General features: G+C 41.2%; 1 protein-coding gene and 1 long non-coding RNA gene across 2 annotated transcripts; both read left to right on the forward strand.

Moving 5' to 3' along the window:
* On the forward strand, positions 1–6,651 carry LOC120349459. The gene is made up of 2 exons (XM_039419646.1): positions 1–103; positions 4,788–6,651. The coding sequence occupies exon 2, from the start codon at positions 4,812–4,814 to the stop codon at positions 6,558–6,560; it is 1,749 nt and encodes a 582-aa protein (XP_039275580.1). The 5' UTR covers positions 1–103; positions 4,788–4,811; the 3' UTR covers positions 6,561–6,651.
* Positions 6,652–14,505: 7,854 nt separating this feature from the next.
* LOC120348763 lies at positions 14,506–19,789 on the forward strand. The gene is made up of 2 exons (XR_005570361.1): positions 14,506–14,839; positions 18,533–19,789. It is a non-coding gene; the product is annotated as an uncharacterized LOC120348763 (long non-coding RNA).
* Positions 19,790–21,055: the final 1,266 nt, after the last annotated feature.

Raw genomic sequence — 21,055 nt, forward strand, 5'->3', positions numbered from 1 at the left:
CTCATCCCCAGTCTGGAGGGCCGATTCGAGGATGAGGAACTCAGGCAGATACTGGAGGATATCCAGACCAAGAGAAGTCTACAGTATTGAGCGAGTCTCCAAGGTAATATAGCTTTATTTAGATTATTTCTGTGATCAACTTACCTTATTACAGTATTTGGCACCGGCTCCACGGGCAGTATTATATCTATTGTTATTACCTATTGTAATAGGTAATATTAATAGAAAGAATTTTTCTATGATGTCAGCTCATGAATCTTATATAGATAAATAGTGATCTGTTAGGCATTCAATGTGATCACACCCTTAGTCTGTACGCAGCTCTACATTCAGATATTTCAAAACATCGAAAAATATTAAATTAACTGAACAATCAGTATTCTAATGATTGTTCGGCAGGAATTTTACTGCTTGGTTTAGTTTTATCATAGAGAAACAATAGCATAAGTAGATGGTATAGGGCTTTTATGTCGCAACTTTGATATGGCGGAAGGTGTGGCTCGTTCATCAATTGGGCTAGTCAGTCGGGTCGAGCGAGGGGTTTGTTACCACTGTCTGAAAAAAATGGCTTTTGGTGGCCCTGAAAAAGGGCCAAGTTTGTTGCTGGTGGCCCTGAAAAGGGACCAAGATTGTTGCTGGTGGCCCTAAAAGGGACCAAGGCAGGCTAGATGTTTAGTAGTCGTCGACTGGCGCGATACCACGCCGCGCGAGGGTCCCGGGCAGGTCCGTCTGGTGCGAGAGCAGGCCGGCAGGGGCTCAAGTCAATGGTTCGCAGTCTCCACTCTGGTTTACCCGGGCTACGGAGAGGGCTGACCGGGTGATCTACTAGCCAGAGGTCGTGCCGAATCACCGCCGGGAGGACCTCCTCGACCACTTCCTCGTTTAGAAGGGGCCTTCGGTCAAACCCCGGGCAGGCAGGGTCGTAGGCTTCCGCTGCACACACTCCGATGTCGGTTCGGCACCCAACCCGCGCATCCAGAATCGCGCGCCAGTTGTTAGGCTGGGGCGCTAAGTCTTGGGGCGCAGCTGGCGCGGCGGTGTACAGCCTCAGCCTCTCCTCCACCTGGCGAAGCCGACGTAGGGCCCTCCTCTTCTGGATTCGGCGGCCGGCGCGGTTCCTCCTAGGCATCGGCTGGGTAGTAGACAAGGAAGACACCTCAGGTTGCGGTTAGTCTCGCCGTGGTTCCCTCTTGGCCTGCTCGCTGCTCTGCTCCTGGTCTCGGTAGTGGTCTCGGCTGGTAGTGGTCTCCGGTAGTGGTCTCGGCTGGTGGTCTCTTCTGGCTCTTCAGTGGAAGGCTGCTAGTGAGCAAGTGCTATCGAGGGTAGCTGAGTAGCCCCCTTTTATTCACAGTCCCCGAGTTCACCTGCGCTGCTATTGGCCGGCGGTGCTCGGCCAATAGAAACGCAGGAACGGGTGGCGGCGACTGAGGCGCACCCTGGTGGCGGGTGGGTCAACCACTCATTTGGTTGATGCGTGGCGTGGGGAGCAGAGCAGAGCGGCAGGCTGAAAGGTAGCGAACGCGAGGGAGGTATCAATTCCCCCCCCCCCGTTTGAGGTAGCCACGGCGAGAATTTATTGATTGCAAAAAACAAGATACAATGTTTACAAAATATACAAAAGTGCCATTGGGCGATAATTTTACAGAAGTGAGACCAGAAGGGTCTCCCCAAACAGGTGGGTTGTGGTCAATAATTACAGAAATAAGACCAGAAGGGTCTCCCCCAACAGGTGGGTTGTTATTCCAAGAGATGTTGCTGGTCGGTGGTTGGAGCCGGGCGTAGTTGAGTCTCGTACACCTTGATGGTCTCGTTGTCACGGGTGATCCAGTAGACAGCTCCTTGGTTGTGGGCGACCGTATATGGTCCCTTCCATCTGGGTGCTAGGCCCGCGTGGAATTTCTGAGCCTTGTTTGAGAGTTGATGATTCCGTGTGAGCACCTGGTCGCCGATCTGGTAACGAGGCTGTGTCTCGGCTATCGGGTCTCCGAAAATGTCTTATGACAAAACCTGTACTTTTGCATTATCAAGATGATAGGGAGACAGTCCTTATGACAGATGCTTGTAGTGTTGGAATCGCTGGATGTTTATGCCAGTTAGATGACGACGGAGCTATGAAACCAGTATCTTACGTTTCTCGAAGATTGAGTAAAAATGAAGAAAATTGGCCAGCAACTCATTTAGAAATGTTAGCTGTAGTATATTGCATTTCACATTTCAGACCCTTACTCTTGAATAAAAAGTTCACAGTTATAACTGATCATAGTAGCCTCCAACATTATAGAAACATAAAAGAGCCAAACTCTCGTCTTGCTAAATTAGCAGCGAAATTAGTCTATTATGATTTTGAAATTAAGTACAAGCCAGGGAAAAATCTCCAGCTCATAGACGCATTATCAAGAGCTCCCATAGATGTACCAATTGAGAATGAATGGCAAGAAATCAATACAATACAATGTGCAAATATAGGCTTATTACAGAAACAAGACCCATATTTAAATAAAATATATCTTGCGATTCATGACCTAAATGCAGCAGAAAAGCAATTTGCTAGAAAATCCCGAAGTTACTTGCTTAAAGACGATATTCTATATTACAAAGATTCTCAATACAAAACAAGTTTTCTCCATATTTTAGCACTTCCACAATCTTTAGTTCCACAAATCCTACAACAATTTCATGAGTCTGTTCATTTTGGCGGTCACTTAGGAATAGAAAAGACTATTTCCAAAATAAGAGTAAAATATCACTGGCCAACAATGAGACAAGACATCATTGATTACGTTAAATCCTGTCCAACCTGTCAAAATACAAAAACAGCAAAAACAAAACCAGCAGGATTGTTGAAGCCGATAGAAATTCCAAAACAACCATTTCATACCATATGTATAGATGCAATAGGCCCTTTATCACTGAGCGGAGGTCGCTATAAGTATATATTAGTAGCAGTAGACCGAGCTACAAGGTTTGCCTTCTGTGAACCAGTAGTTTCCATTGATGCAAAAACAACAGTTAAATTCTTCACAAATTTTTCCACTACGTATGGATTACCGAGAGTCATACATACAGATAATGGTACGAATTTCAGGTCAGAATTAGTAAAACAATTTTGTGTTTCACTAGGAGTGACGCAAAAATTTGGCTCCAGTTACATGCCAACTAGTCAGGGCATAACTGAAAGATATAACCATACGCTAATAACTATGTTGAAATGTTACATAAATGAAAAGCAAAACAATTGGCATTCCAACATAAAGTATGTGTGCTTTGCCTACAATATTTCATATCAAGAATCTCTAGGATACACACCTTTTTATCTAGTACATGGTTTTCATCCACTCAGCCCTTTCGATGTAGCATTTTTACCCCCATCAGCTGAAATAGATCGATTTCAAGTGCTACACGATCTAGCTGAAATTCGGTCACAATTACCGAATATAATACAAAAGGCCCAACAACGACAAAAGATTCGCTTTGATGAAAAACATAAACATGTAGAATTTCAAGTAGGAGACAAGGTGCTTGTATCGTATCCACCAAACGAGCCTGACACTTGTAAAAAATTCAATAGTCATTTCAAAGGCCCTTATACAATTTCTAAGAAGATTTCAGATCACAACTACGAAGTAATTTTAGAAAAAAGAGGTCAATTTGTTCCAGAAGTAATACATGTCCGTAGAATGAAGAAATTTTACAGTAGATAAAAGATTCCATTATTATGATTAATATTCAAGTATTTTTGAAATATACTCATCAGAATATAATGTAAATTAAAACCTTATCACTTCAACTGAAGAAAGAAAAAAACCTTCGTATTGTAAATTACGTTTACAATAATTGAAGATTTTGTTTGAAAAATACAAATACTTCAATAATTTCACTCATTTTAATGTAATTGTCACAAGCATAATTTCAGAATATATTATTGTATATTCTTAAATATTATTTTGCATAAAATTGACACTTCTTTAAGCTGTTACAATTCTGGAAAAATTTGATCAGATGAGCTTGTTGCTGTTGATTTATCAAATTCTCATTTTCATCAATTATTATTTTCTTACTTCTATTTAAATTATTATACTTCAATACTTATTTTTGTTTTTCACTTATCAATACAATACAACTTATATTGAGAAAGAATAACTGATCACTTATTATTGATGAGACATTTAAAAACCCGATTTTTTTGCATTCATTTGAAGTCAAATTGAGTTGAGTAGGCCTATTCATTATTTTCATTAATATTATGGAGATATATTCATAGCATCTCCATTATTCAACAATTGATAAGAGCATTCATTACCTTTTTATGTGAATAAAGTACCTTTTTATGTGAATCTATAATAATTGAATAAATTTATAATGAATAATTTGAATGAATTTATTGTTGAATAAATTGTAAATAAAAAGTAATTTGAGAAAATTCATACATACATTGATTATTGAACTATTCAAGAGACAATTTAGTATGCTACTGCAATTATTATTTTTATGTACTTTGTATGTAGGTAATCAAATTAATTGTAAATAATCAATTTATCAAAATAACTTGTGTATATAGAACACAAAGAGATACAACGAGTAAACTATTGTAATAAAATTTTGATTCAAATATAATATGATAATATTGATATTTAAAATGCACAAAAATAAAGATCTATAAATTAAAGTAAAATGTTTTAATTTACAGTAGCGAATATTCAATCAATAATATGTAGCAGTGAATCTAAATGCCAAACAAATAATAAATTTAATATCTCGATGTAAAATAATTATTATTAACTTTTCAGAAGCCAGAACCCACCCGGTAAGTCATGTTTCCTCAAGCCCTTCCCTTACTATTTCTGATATGGTGTATGGAAACAGCAGCTGTCAAGGTGTTCTCAGGAGTAATTCTTCAACCAATTCCTCACGTACACGCTTATGAAGCTTCTGTGCCTATCAGCTACAAGACGAACTTTCCAATGGCGCAGATGACTCTTCTCCAAGCGGACAAAGTATTCCAACCCAGATGCCCACTACACTCTGATTGCTCGATCGAAAAAGTTATTGAGCAATTATACAACTCAATAAACGAAATCATCAAACATGATCACCAGAAAACCTCGAAAATGAGTCGTACTACTCGGTCGATCGACGCAATAGGAGACTTCCTACACTTCTGCTGCGGCACAGCGACAGACGGAGAGCTCCATGGACTCGAATTCAACGAGCAGCATATCACAGACCACCTGAATGCTTTCCAAAGTCTCGTGAAAGACGACCATCAAGATCTAATCAAAGTGACGGGAGAATTAAACCTCTTCACTAACAACATCTCTAATCAGTTCCATGCAGCCTACAAACTTTTCAAAAAATCACAAGTAGCAGCAGATGAAGAACTCTACACTCAAATGATTGCATACGCTTTTCACATATACTCACATCTATACCTCATTGCCAGACGAAACTTCATCACATCAATAAAAGAAACCTGCCAACAAAAATTAATACCAGCAAACGTCATCAAACCAGAATTGTTATTGAAGGACCTCTCTCAGCTACAAGAGAAGATGAATTCAACAACAAATCAACAGTTGGCGGTCGATCTCAAAAATTATCAGCAGCTATATCAACTTCCAATAACAACATGCCGAGTCACAGAAGAAGACGTTACAATCACGGTGAAGATTCCAATTGTCACGAAAGCATCGAACTTCACTTTATTCAAGTACATTCCCACCCCACTCAGCTGGAAAAACCAATCGTGTTGGCTGCCAAGAGAAGACATGATCATTGCGAAAAGCGGAAACACCATTCAAGTTTTGGCCGGAAAACAACTAGAGCTTTGCCAAGTACCCAAAACAAAGCTCTGCTATCTACCTAGACAGCAGCATTCAGGAGAATTATCATCAAAATGTACGGAGCATCTCGTTATGTCATCAACGTTACAACAACTACAAGAATTTTGCGTTTTCACCTGTACAAGCAACACGGATGCCGTCCAAATTCTAGAAATGTCACCTACGGTATTCTATGTCACCAACATTCAACCAGGGACATCAATTAAATGTGAAGGAGGAGAAGAACAACTATTATCGACTACTCTTCCAGGAACAATTCAAACATCTATCCCGTGCAACTGTGAGCTACAGGAGAAGAACAAAACACTTATCAGAAAGACATTTCCTTGTGACTCCCGTGCTCCTCTAATTCCAAATATTCAACACTTCTTACCTTTACACTGGCTAAATATTAAATCATTAAAAGTAGATTCTTTTCAACCACATAGAAATCCTCATTTTGATAATTTTACTGATATTTTGAAAGATGACTGGAATGTAACAATACCAACATTGTTTATTCATAACAATATAGCACCAGATTTATTTGAAAAAGTAACACTTCCAAACAGTTGGTATGATATTTTTAATTCTACTTCCATGGCATTCTATTTTATTTATGCATGGTTAGCACTGATTACTTTGGCATTACTGTACTTCATAAATAAGATTCACATGCTACTGACTCTAAAAAAGGCTCAAGAAAAACCCACAATACATATGATGGAGCTTAAAGATTGAACAGTCAAATACCACAGAAATTGTTAAAAAGAAAAACGTTTTGATGTAACTTTTCTTTTGTGTGTCAATTGTCTTATGTAATTAATCAAAACTGAACATAGGATATTATTTAGTTGTGTTATTGATCTGTATTATTTATTTATTGATCTATTGAATGCTCTATTAATGAATATTAATTTACAAATTATTGATATTTCAATTGAATTACATGATTTACCTATTGAAGATTAATTAAATGCATTATTGTTGAATATTATTTTATTACTAATTATGGATTTTTCATTAGTATTATAGTATGATTGACCTTTTGCATATTATTTTAATGTATTACTTATGAATAGGCTACAATTTTTATTCTAATTTTGGATTTTTCATTTGTATTCCACGATTTACCTATTGAATATTAATTGAATATTAATTGAATACATTATTGATTGACTTTTCATTTGTCTTGTATGTATTAAATATAATAAAATTTGAATGCATTATTAATTAATATTATTTAATTCATTGATTTCCAATTATATCAGTTGAATAACCTATTTTAATTTTGTCTATTTTATTATCGGTATTATTAATGCATTATTGATTTCTTTATTAGTATGGAATAAGATCCAACTTAATTAATTAATATTATTCAATTATCATTTTTTAATTATAAGAAAAACAATTATTATTATTATTATTATTAATACATTTTCATAGTTAGTAGGATTATTTGTATTATCATTGGGTATATATGTATTTTAACGAGAAGAGTAAGCATAGTTTTATTGAATTCTTTGAATAACATTTTTTTTTAAATTCTATAAATGTAAAAGAAAAAATATCTATATTCAAGCTACCACGACCAAGATGATTATTACTGAATAAACTATTGACAAGAAAGAAGGAATTTATCAAATTTATGTTACCATATTGATTTAATGAACTGTTAATGTAATTATTATGTTATACTCTCAATCAGAATGTGTATTGTGAATTATTGTTCAATAATTGTCTCTTGCTTTGCACTTGTAGAGCCAGGGTCGGCTCTTCCCCTAGGGGAGGGGACATGTCACGATAGTGACAGAACCGTGTCTCAAAAATAATTTAATTATAATTTTTTTTTAATAAAATACAGTACTTTCAATTATTTTAAATGTTATAAAATATAGTATAATTTAAACAAATTCATTTTCATCTTAAACTGCAGAGCAAGAGAGGAAAACGTTCTATTCAATAAAAATGTCTTAGCAAAGCTTCCACGCCATTGGCTAAGAACTTAATACAAACTCAGCAGTTGCGCTGACAAAATTTTCATTCCTAAAAAAGGCACTCGCTTCTCGTTCAACTGCGGTATCGACCACGAGTCCAGGTTTACCCAGGAGAGTCAGTTCCATATTTTCTGTAAGTTTCTTTTTCTTTAATTTTCTTTCAAAATTCATTGTCATCCTTTTAAACTGTAATATCTTAAATAATAATAATAATAACAACAATAATAGAACGTTTTCCTCAACATATTTTTTTTTAATAAATTTAAATTCTTAAATAAAATCAATTTCATTTTAGATAATTAAATATAAGCCAACGGTTTCATAAGAAAGGGCGTAATTGTTTAAAATAAGATTTGTTTGTTTAATCATCCGTATTACCGATTTTCAACCTTTTGTATCTTTTTAAATATTGTTCAAAATTGATAAGAACTTTGTGTCAATAAAAACTAAATTACTTTTCCAATTCTTACTTCTTCTATTTTCATCCTATTTCAAAAATTCAAACACCTTGTGTGAGTCAAAATTTTTATTATCAAAATTTCCAAGTTTTTGTGTTTTTTTCTTTATATAAAAAAAGACACTGGTGGAGGCGTTCCTGTTCCTGTGAGGTAATTGAATGAATTGATCGAAACCCATACGATTTGGAGAAATCTGGGGATTAATTCATTCAATTATCCACAAATTTAAAGATCCTATAATTTTTGGTAGTGTGCTTTACCAAACATCGAGTAGAGGCACTAACCACTAAGAAGAATACAATCGATCAGTAGGCCTACTAACGAATTGATTATTTGAATAAATCACATTAATGTGAAGAACATAAATAGATGATGAAATAACACATAACAAAACACTTATAATCTTTTCGTTAGACTGGTCATTTCTCTTTATTCTTTTATTTGTTACACTTCCTATTGAGATAATTTTCTTGGTTCAACACGGCTTCGCGTTGGATTGCGGTTAGCGTGTGTAGACGCTGGTTAATATGGTCTTTGTGCGGTTCGAGTTGATTTTCGGGCCAGTGGCTCCATTCCCCTGGCCGTGGAAGGGTTTGGCCAAACAGGATTTGACTGGGGCTGTATCTTGTTGCCGTGTTCTGTCGATTTCGCAGGGTGAATAGCACGGATGGTAGTTGGTTCTCCCATTCTTGGTGTTGTTCTTGTAGGCGGATCCGTAGTCCCTTCTTGAGTTACTGGTTCCTTCTCTCGGTAGGGTTGGCTCGGGGGTGATAAATTGGCGTGGTGTAGTGTAAGACTCCCCATTTGAGGCAGAGTTTGTTCCATAGTTTCCCCGTAAACTGAGTGCCATTGTCGGAGAGTAGGATTTTTGGGTATCCCCATCTGGGAAACAGGTGCGTATCCATCGTGCGGCCAATCGTGTTGGCGTCGCCGTGAGGCAGCGGGTAGGCTTCTATCCACCTGGAGAAAGAATCAGTGATGACCAATATGAATCGATTTCTTCGCTTGGAGAGTGGGTAGGGGCCCATCAGATCGAGACATACGGTTTCCCATGGTCTAGTAGACCGTCGCGGTCGTTGCGTAGGTTCGTGATTCCGGTTGTACGCTTTTGAGCAGCTACACAGCAGGCAATTTTGTACGTACGCGGTTATCTGCACCTTCATACGGGGCCAAGTGTAGTATGTAGCGATGTTTCGGTAGGTTTCGGCATAGCCTGGATGTCCCATTAGATCATCGTCGTGATAGCGGAACAGTAGCTGGGTGCAAAAGTTGGGCGGTATGACTATTCGCCAACCGTCGCGTGTCTTCTTCTCCCAGAGTCGGTTGTGTAGGCGGTAACTGGTGAGGAATACTTGATCAGTTCCCGGTTGATCCTCCAACGGTCGGGGTTCGATCTCCATCCATCGTTGCACCTGCGCATTGATCTGGTCGTCTGTGGCCTGTGCTTTCCAAATCTCTTCTAACAGTTCAGTTTCGGTTGCGATGCTTGCTAGCGTAGCGGGTTCACTGGTGACTGGCAGGATGTCGGGAGGCATGGTTCGTTCTAGTTGTTGACTGGTCTCCTCAACTTTTTCGTTGTCGGGTTGCCGTGACAGTGCGTCGGCGAACTGATTCTCTTTACCCGGGCAGTGTTCTAGGGTGAAGTCAAATTCTTGTAGGAGCAGGGCCCATCGAGTGAGTTTGGCGCGGCTGTCCTTTGCAGTTTGTAACCAGGTAATCACCTTATTGTCGGTACGGAGTATGAATGGCCTGCCTTCCAGGTAAGGGCGATATCGCTTTATTGCCCAGACAACCGCAAGGCACTCTTGTTCGTTACTGTGATACTGTTGTTCCGTGTGGTTCAGCTTGGCACTGGCATATGCGATCACCTTACGGTCATTGTTGATTTCTTGGTATAGGACAGCCCCTATACCGACCTTGCTGGCGTCTGTCTGTAGGATGAAGGTCTTGGAGAAATCTGGTCGACAGAGTGGTTGGATGTTGGCAGTCAATGCTTGTAGGCGGCGGAAAGCTGTCTCTTCTGTTGGTGACCATTTCCATCGCGTCTTCGTGCTAAGTAGCTCAGACAGAGGCGCACAAACGTCAGCGGCGTTGGGTAAAAATTCTCGTAGCCAGCCGACTACTCCGAGAAATTCTCGCAGTTTCTTTCTGGTGGTGGGTGGTTGGGCAGAAGTCACAGCTAGGATAGCCTGCGGTTTTGCTTGGTTGCCCTCGGAGGTGATTATGTGACCGAGGTATTCAAGTTGCTTGCGGCCGATCTGGCATTTTGCTGCTGAGACAGAGAGATTGTATAGATTTAACCGTTCAAACACTTTGGCTAAGTGGAGTAAGTGTTCTTCCCAGGTATCCGAGTACACAATGATGTTGTCGAGATAAGCGTAGCAGAACTTGTCGACGTATCCACTCAGTACCTTGTTCATCATGGATTGGAAGCAGCTGGGTGCATTTCGTAGGCCGAAAGGCATGACCTTAAATTGTAGCTTTTCGCCGTAGGGAGTGGTGAAGGCCGTGTAAGGTCGAGACTGGGGTGCGAGTGGTACCTGCCAGTATCCCATCCGTAGGTCGAGTGAGCTGAATATTTTTGAAGTTCCCAGGCTTCGAATGACGTCCTGTAGGGTCATCTGCGGTGCCGTGGCTGGAACGGTGATGGAATTCAGCCATCGGTAATCGATGCAGAACCGTGATGTGCCGTCCTTCTTGGGGACAACGACGATTGGAGAGTTGTAAGGCGAATCACTGGCTTCTACCAGGTTGCGTTCCTTGAGGGCGGCAACTTCGGACTCGATAATTTGCAGTTTCTCCCGTGAGTATCGGTAAGGCCGCTGGCTGCGTATTTCTGAGCTGTTGAGTTGAATTGTCATGGTGGCGGCCGTGGTGATGGAGGGTGGCATCTGCTCCATGAACAATTTTGCGTGTTGTTGCAGTAATACTGTTAACCGTCGGTGCTGGTCGCTGGGCGTGTCTTCTAGTAACTTGTCAACCAGGTGAGTGTCCATCTCTACTGAGACTGGTGGTTGCACTATCCAGAAGATAGTGTCTCGCTGCGTCTTGCCGTAGATTAGCCTGTCTTGCTCAAAGTCAAGCACTGCCTTATTCTCCCGAAACCATGGTCGTCCCAAGATGATGTCTTCGCGTAGGTCAGGTAGACCTAGGAAGGGAATATTTTGAATGTGCTGTTGGATCTGGAGTTCCAGATGTCCTTGTATGGCCGTTTCGCAGCTAGTGGGACGGTTGGCCAGCAGTACAGGTAGCTTCAGCGGTTGGATCCGTGTACCGTGGTCGAGGTGGGCAGCTCTCACGAAGTTGTGCGTTGCGGCTGAATCGAGTAGAGCGTGTAGTTGTTTACCCGCGAGGATGACAGGGATCTGGGGTAGAGTCTGTCCGTCTATCTGGATCACGGCTAGGTTCGGTGCTTGGCTGGGCGGAGGGCTGGTGATGTGGTTGTTGACTACTGGGGCGGCAGTGTTGGTGACCTTGTCGGTGACTGCGGCCAGGGCAGTGTTGGTGACCTGGTGGCTGACTGCGGCTGGGTCAGTGTTGGTGACCTGGTGGCTGACTGCGGCTGGGGCAGTGTTGGTGACCTGGTGGCTGAATGCGGCTGGGTCAGCGTTGGTGACCTGGTCGTCGACTGCGGCGAGGGCAGTGTTGGTGACTCCGTTCATGACAGCGACCCCGGTAGGTGGCGGGTGCGTGTGGGTCACAGTTGCATGTTCCTCCCTGTGATGCTGTCCTCTCGCGGGCCAGTAGAGGCGCGGCTGCTGGGTGCTGTGGAGAGTCTCTGTCAGCCGGGAAGAGCAAGGGGTCTTCGGTGACATTGGAAGGAGACTTAGCGACGCTAGCAGGGTCTACGGTGGCGTGACGGGTAGGCGATCGATCCGTTGTGAGTGAGACGGTCATGAGTGACGGCTGGGTGGTTGACGCGCAAGGGTGTGCCGGACGCGGTTGCTGTTGTGAGACGGTGACCCGGGTGATGACTGGTACTGGGTCATTCTTGATAGCCCGTGGAGGTGCGGCTGCTAGGTACCGTGGAGAGTCTCCGTCAGCCGAGAAGAGCGAGGGGTCTTCGGTGACGTTGGAAGGAGGCTTGGTGACGCTGGCAGGATCCACGGTGGCGTGACCAAGGAATGACTGGCTGGCCGGTTCGGTGACGGTTATCGCTTGTAGTTGGGGTGGTGACCTGCGAGGCTGGCGCTGCGGGTCTTGCACCTCATCGTTAGTGTAGTGGACTCCTACTTTCCGTGCTGGAGGGGTGGAGTCCGAGTCTCTCCAGTATCGCCGTTTCCCTGCCGTTTCTTCGCGAGTTCTGGGCAGTCGCGATGAAAATGCTTGGCCGGGCAGTAATGACACTGAGGAAGCTGGTTGTAGTTGAACCTCGGCGGCGGCTCTCGATGGGGTGGCCCTGCGGGTGCCGTAGGTTGAGGCGGCTTATATTTTGGTCGACTGTTGAGGTCGGTTTCCAGGTCGTTGGCGATCATGATCAGCTCTTCATAGTTCGTGGGACGAGCAGCTCGAACTAGGGTGCGAAGCTCGGAACTCAGCTGACCGATGAGCAGGGCGATCACCTCGTCTTCAGCCAGGTTGGTTCCTAAGCGCTGCTGTAGTTGGAGCTTCTGACGGATGAATCGCTCCACTGGCTGGTTCGGTTTGTGGGTGGTGCCATAAAATTCCGTGTGAGCGGCTGCGATTTTATGGGCTCCCGAGAAACGGGCCTGAAGTCGGTCACGGAACTGTTCCCAGGTGGTGACGAATTCTCCGTAGTCTCTCCACCAGGCGGCGGCGTCGTCTTGTAGTTGCGCTTTTAGAAGCATGACCCAGGTATAGCTGGGAATGTGGTGACCCTGTAGCAGCTCGGTGCACTGTCGCATGAAGGTGATGGGGTCTTCATGGAGCTTGCCGCGGAAGAACGGTAGCAGGGTCGCTATGCTGGTCAGCTGGCTGAGGTTGCCGGTGTAGCTGACGGCTGGAGCCGGTAAGTTGGCCATGTTGCTGGTTGCGGTAGTGGCGTGACTAGAGGTTGACGGTGGAGCAGGCAGGTTGACGGTCAGCGCGCTGGGTTGCAGGGTGGTTGGTCGAGCGGGCTCGCTGGTGAAGGCGGGTGGCTGTGTTGCCCCGGTTTCGCTGGTGAAAGCGGGCGGCAGCGTCGTGCTGCTGTCGGTTTGACCGGTGGTCTGTGCAGGCCAGCCGGCAAATGTGGACTCGGTGTGCTGGCTGGTTGGCTGCATCGAATCTTTGGTGGTCGTATCTCCACTGTCTCCGGCTCTGGTTCTAGTCGCTACCATGTTCAGGTGTTATGGGCGCCACTGGGAAATTGCCTGTTCCCAGACAGGTACTCTGAATTGAAAGATTCAGAGACACATTTTGTTGAAAGAAAATAAGTTTGAATTTTTTTGTGTGAAAAATTCAAGACATAGATTTAGATGAGAAATTTAAGACATACATTTAGTTGAAAACTTAGGTTGACATTTTGTTTGAAAAAAAAGTTTTGACAGTGGTAACGCGTTACTGTATCTCCATACAGTGAGTGGCCCCACGTTGGCAGGCGCCAATAATTGATATGGCGGAAGGTGTGGCTCGTTCATCAATTGGGCTAGTCAGTCGGGTCGAGCGAGGGGTTTGTTACCACTGTCTGAAAAAAATGGCTTTTGGTGGCCCTGAAAAAGGGCCAAGTTTGTTGCTGGTGGCCCTGAAAAGGGACCAAGATTGTTGCTGGTGGCCCTAAAAGGGACCAAGGCAGGCTAGATGTTTAGTAGTCGTCGACTGGCGCAATACCATGCCGCGCGAGGGTCTGGGCAGGTCCGTCTGGTGCAAGAGCAGGCCGGCAGGGGCTCAAGTCAATGGTTCGCAGTCTCCACTCTGGTTTACCCGGGCTACGGAGAGGGCTGACCGGGTGATCTACTAGCCAGAGGTCGTGCCGAATCACCGCCGGGAGGACCTCCTCGACCACTTCCTCGTTTAGAAGGGGCCTTCGGTCAAACCCCGGGCAGGCAGGGTCATAGGCTTCCGCTGCACACACTCCGATGTCGGTTCGGCACCCAACCCGCGCATCCAGAACCGCGCGCCAGTTGTTAGGGTGGGGCGCTAAGTCTTGGGGCGCAGCTGGCGCGGCGGTGTACAGCCTCAGCCTCTCCTCCACCTGGCGAAGCCGACGTAGGGCCCTCCTCTTCTGGATTCGGCGGCCGGCGCGGTTCCTCCTAGGCATCGGCTGGGTAGTAGACAAGGAAGACACCTCAGGTTGCGGTTAGTCTCGCCGTGGTTCCCTCTTGGCCTGCTCGCTGCTCTGCTCCTGGTCTCGGTAGTGGTCTCCGGTAGTGGTCTCGGCTGGTGGTCTCTTCTGGCTCTTCAGTGGAAGGCTGCTAGTGAGCAAGTGCTATCGAGGGTAGCTGAGTAGCCCCCTTTTATTCACAGTCCCCGAGTTCACCTGCGCTGCTATTGGCCGGCGGTGCTCGGCCAATAGAAACGCAGGAACGGGTGGCGGCGACTGAGGCGCACCCTGGTGGCGGGTGGGTCAACCACTCATTTGGTTGATGCGTGGCGTGGGGAGCAGAGCAGAGCGGCAGGCTGAAAGGTAGCGAACGCGAGGGAGGTATCAACTTTTACTGTTATCTCAAGATGTATTTCTTTCCCGTGAAGCTTTATGACGCTGGTAGTCTCTCGTAATTATTGTGCCGTTCATACACTCTTACCCGGTCAAAACAGTAAAAATCTACATTAATCGACAGTAATCGGCTTGAGATAACAGTAAAAGTTGCGACATAAACGCCCTATACCATGAGATATCTACTTACGCTATTGTTTCTCTATGGTTTTATTTCGTCGAAATGCACTACATAATCAAGCAATGCTTGGTAGTGTAAAGGTGCGTACAGATTTACGTGTGCTAACATGAGCAATTCACTTTTCATCAGCTGATTATATCTGTATTTGTACAGAAACGTTAAGATACAGATATAAAAAGCTTGACATCAGCTGATTAAAAACGAATTGCTCGTGTTCGCGGTGCGTAAATCTGTACGCACCTTAAGGTAACCGTCCACTGGAACCGTATTCAACCGATCCGTTCGGCCGTTGGATCGGACGAATCTGCCGGCCGTTAATCAGGCCGAACACGGTCGTCCATAGGAACCATTTACGTCAGTCTAGTTCAGTTGTCGGCTGAACTATTGAATATTGAACAAATATTGAATCAACCACTATCATAGCCACCAAAAATTTTCATAAACAATGATTATATTGAGATTTTGAAAATCGAATAAACAAATATACACTAAATTAGTTGTTCATTATCAAGCTATCATTGTTCACAGATTCCTTTGAACATCACGACGATATCTTTTGTCTCGCATATCCCACAATGGAACATGCTCTTGAACCAAACTTATCAACTTTTCATTGTCCATAGTTGAAACTTTATAAAACTGAATAAGTTCAAAAAACAAAAACAGACAAGACTTTGAAACAATTTTGAGGTTAGGATGAAGTTGTCTCAGCTCGTCTTTGGCCGGATAGAGCCGGAAAATCCCATTCAATTCAGATCGAAAAATTGATCGGCCGGAGACGGCCGTGTACGAATGTATGAACCTGTTGGAATGGACGAGCATCTATAGCTTTCTTTGTTTGGGGATCGTTCGGTCGCGTTCGGTATTTTTCGGCCGATGCTAGTTCGGACGAAAACGGTTCTAGTGGACGGCCCACCTAAAGGTGTGTACAGATTTACGCGCCGCGAACACGAGCAATTTTTTTCAGCATTTAATTATATCTGTATTTGTACAGAAACGGTAAAAGATACAGATATAAAAAGCTTGGCATCAGCTGATTAAAAGTAAATTGCTCGTGTTCGCGGCGAGTAACTCTGTACGCACCTTAAGAATTCAAAATGTTCCAAATTTCGTGAAAATCGTTAGAGCCGTTTTCGAGATCCGTTGGACATAAATAACCGTAAATAAATATAAATAACCAAATATAAAAATACAGAAATTGCTCGCTTAATATAATAGGATTTTATTGAAGACTGTTTTGGGCTTAAAATAATGCCTGTAGTCTTCCTGGTTTTGTAATAAATAAATAGACAAGGATAGCAACACCAATATTAATCAAGTACTGCCATTAAAACGTGGACCTCACTATAGACCGGGGCTGACCACTACCTCCGTAAACAAAGTAATAGTGCATTCGTGTGACATCAGCACAGGTAGGCTGATATAGATCAACTGAATGATTCAGCTGAAATCAACGAATTTTTATTGGTTTAGGAACCCTACCTGTGCTGACGTCACACGAATGCACTATGGCTTTGTTTACGGAGGTAGTAGGTTGACTCAAATAGCTGGCAACAACTCAGCTGGTTGACTAAATTTAATTTCTATGCAATTTCTGTTTAGATGTTATATGTTTGGATGTTTATATGTTTGTAATTCACCGGATCTCGAAAACGGCTCTAACGATTCTCACGAAATTTGGAATAAAGTAGGTTTATGATATAAAAATTCGATTGCACTAGGTCTCATCCCTAGGAAAACTCGCTGAACGATATTAAAAGGATAATTCATCCTTGGAAAAACAGCTGAGACTTTCGTCGTCTGTGGATAATGGAAGTGAGTGAGCGAGTGCGTCTATGGAAAATCAAAATATCTCATCCCCGAAATTCATAAGCTGACGTATAGCCACAGTTCAGGCAATGAATGCTCAAAAAAGGGTATAGAGGGAAATGTTTGGACGACAATTTTTGACCCCGCAGTTCTGTTTAGGGTAGTAAGGAGGTAAACATATTGAAGCTGCTATAACAATGAAAGGAAAACTTGGAATGGTGAAATAATACATAATTTCAAAGAGAATCCAATGCTCTACAAACCTACGATACGCATCAGTTTTTATGATGCATTGTTGGAGAGTTATAAGCCCTGAAAGAGCAAAACATTGGATAAAAAACTGCTGTTCTAACAATCACACACCTTCAAGAGCAAATATCTCGGGAACTGTTGAGAATATCACAAAATTCTACTAAACAAAAAGTGTAGAGAATTTATCAAGCTTTATTTTTGAACAGTTAGTTATGTCGATTAAACGCATTGTTCTCATGATATGAGCGTCGAAGCAAAACGTTGAAAAATGCAACTTTTAAACCACCCTCCTCCCCTTAGAACATGAGTTAGGAATTGGGACTTTTGATATTATGTTCTCCTTCTAACTAGTCTCAACAAAGCTGTGAAGTCAAAAATTTTGTTTAAAACATTCCCTCCAAATATTCCTTTGTCAATTGGTCTATTGTTGCAAAAATTGAGATTTCACACTCAACACTAAAGCTGCTGCAAAATGTAAAGGGAAATTCGTAAATGTGAAACATTATACATCAAATTGAAGAGAACCTAATGCTCTATAAGCTTATAACCAGCATAGATTTTTTCCGTCGATTTTGAAAAAGTTATAAGAGCAAAAATAGAAAAAAATTGGTAGCAAACGTGTTTTTTTTTCAAAAATGTTACACTTTCAAGAGCGGATATCTAGAAATCTAGAGGATATATGAAAAAGTAAAGGATTAATATTGTAGGAAATTATGTGAGCTTTAATTTGTTATATGACAGTGAAGTCCTTAGGATACTTAGTTTTTTTAGTTTTATGCGAGAAACCAAGAAATGGTACCTATAAAACACCCCCACTCCCTTAGCACAGTGGGTAGGGGTGGGGACTTTTGATATGTTTACCTTCTTACTACCCTAAACAGAACTGCGTAGTCAAAAATTGTCTTCCTAACTTTTCCCTCTATAACCTTTCCTTGACTGGACTACCAGCTGTAAAATATAAACACAACTTAAAAGAAACCTTGAGGGTTTCAAAGGTCAAATTGTTCATATATTAATGGAAAATAATATATCATATTCTCGCGATGCTTTCAAATTCATCATAATTTTCAAAGTTAGTCATTATTTTATAGTTTTAAGTGATTAGTGAGTGCTATTTTGTTATTCAATTTGGTCGGTAAACAATCTAAATTAGAACTTTTCTGTTTTCAAATGTTTCGACTAAAAATTGGACCTGAATTCAAGTGTATGGAACATATCCTACTTTTGGACTATTATTTATATTGTATAAATCAAAAATCGGGGAAGAAACAGTTTTAGGCTGTTCCTGTTAGTCCTTCCCCAATAATTTTAAAGAATTGAGTTCTGTTTATCAATAAATAAATAACGAGCGAAGCTCGGTGCCCCGATATTTATATTATTATGTATGACATAATTTAACACATATTTTTATGTATTCACAGATGTTGTGGAAGTCAAGGACTACCTGAGTTAGAAGAGAATCCACGGATTTATCATCATAATTGACGATCTCTGGACTCAAACAGCTAATCTTATGTATTATAATCTATTGAGCTGGATCCGCTCCCAACAGTGACAGTGAGAATATATTTTCCATGAGTTGTTATTGGACTGTTTCAACTCAGCCCGGCCGAGCCAGTATGAATAATCCCATTAGAACGTATGGGGATTATATTTTCACTGTCACTGTTGTGTACGGATCCACTTGTAAATAGTAGGCTACCTTTTAGTTATTATCTCTGATTTCTAGTTTTGTCCGGTCTAGTTTGGTTTTTGTGTACGGATTATATTGTATATATAGTAGGCTACCTTTCAGTTATTTTTTTTCGTTCATTAAAGGCCGTTTGCACAGTCAACGCTTGAACTGAATTTGATCAGCTGGTGGCTTAAACTAAAAATGGACCACATTTTAACGTACGAGCAAAGACCTTAAAGAGATATAGACCCACAATGCCTATGCCTTCCCAATGATAGCTCTTACTTGAAATTGGAGGCCGCCATTGGGGTATTTTTAGCACGAGATATTATATATTATTTATTTGTAATACTATAGATCACAAAGGCATTGGTGGCATTGGTATTTAATAATCTTATGGGTTGCCCCCTCAATGGCGGATTTCAATTGCAAGTACAACACTAGCGCTGCATGTGAGTCTATGCATCTTTAAGGTCTTTGCGAACGAGAATTGGATTTAATCCAGTCTAAAATGAAATTTAGTTTAAACTGATACGGTGCAAACGGCCCTAACAGTTATTCAGTTCATTAACTTTTTTCTATTTTACAAGACATATTTCTACTTTTTATTTTGTCTATAAATTGTCATAGTAATTTATTTTATCTGAAATTACTTTTTCATTTAATATGTACATTAGTATGTTCATCCAAAGCTGTGTTGTCCCTGAAGCGTAATAATTAGTCTGATTAGATTAGAGTTCTTTATTCAAGTAAGTCACCTGTTTAAACTTTTTTTATTTAATTCCTATAAGCTCTAATTGGACTATTGCTACTCTGTCCGGCCAAGCGTGTATGAATAATCACATTAAAACGTATGGGAATTATATATTTTATTTTATATTTTTTCAAGGATCAAATTAATGTGAACATTTCATTACAAATACATTTTTACTTCATTAAGAAATGTGACTTAAATTGAGAAACAAAATGATGAATAAATGAGAAGTTGATAACTAACAAAAAAGTACAGATAACGTGAAAATTATTGCTTTTTCACCTTTACAATATCAATTAATATTTATAATATGAAAAACGTTTACTCCTGCAGACGCGAAATAGTTATTTGTATATCTAGAGTGAAAAGTGCTGTTTTTTCTCCCTGAGGGAAAAATTTGAAGCCCGAGGCGAAGCCGAGGGCAACAATTTTCCTGAGAGAGAAAAAACATTTGTCACTCGTGATATACCCAACATTTTTCCTCCACCTACATTTTTATAAAAACTGCAAATAAAATAATTTTTAAAAACGTATGTGACCAAACAATGTGTTACAACATAATCTAAAAAGTAAACAGAAACAGCTGGCTTGTAATCACAGTTCTCCCCCGACAGCACTATCTGTCGGCTAAAGTAGTAACAACAATGACAGCCACAACTACAGCTATGATGAAGTTCCCGTTTCAAATTTGATTAGTTAATAAGTAATATTCGTTGGCTGGTATTTTGAATAACATGGATTAAAAGAAAAAAATATAAATTTTTTCTAGTATAGTGATATGAAGTTTGTAATAATAATTTCAGCATACAAACATAAATTTTATATATCGATCAAATGTCTGGTTGAGGTATTGAATTTAGTTGGTTTAATAACCAACTCTACTCTATATGCTTCCTCATATGAGCATAGACCTTCTGACCTATTCCAAATGTACTTTTTTAAAATATAGATGCTTCCCATGTTATTGAAATGGAGTCACTTTTATTCCCTAGGGAGTTTTTCTGTTTTTTAGTACCGAGAGCGAAAAAGTGACACTTTAGTATCATGTTTCAGGGAGTAAAGTAAGTACTTTTGACAGTAGGTGGAGGAAAATAAATTTTTACTGTAACATGTATTAAGAATAAGAAATATGACTTGAAAAAATAATAAGTGGATGAGAAGTTGATAACTGACAAAAAATTTACTTTTCCTACAGTTACGTTGAAAAGTGGCCATTGCTGCACTGATTACAGAACGCAAAGAATCACTTTTCCGCTCTAGTGCGGGAAAAATTTTTCCGCACTCCAGATTTGCAACATGGCAATGCAAAATAGTTAGTAGGTTATATGGAGCACCAGTGCAGCAAAATCAAAATTAAGTTGGTAACAGTGACTGTGGTGCACGTTATAAGAATCTTGAGGTGGTGGACAACAGTGGATGACAGCAGCTGACAGCACACAGCCACCCCCCCCCCCCCGCCACTCAAACACACATACTACATTCTATTTTATTTATTAATAATACAATTACACAGAT

Source organism: Nilaparvata lugens, chromosome 1, assembly GCF_014356525.2.
Source record: "Nilaparvata lugens isolate BPH chromosome 1, ASM1435652v1, whole genome shotgun sequence".
Classification (NCBI taxonomy): Eukaryota; Metazoa; Arthropoda; class Insecta; order Hemiptera; family Delphacidae; genus Nilaparvata; species Nilaparvata lugens.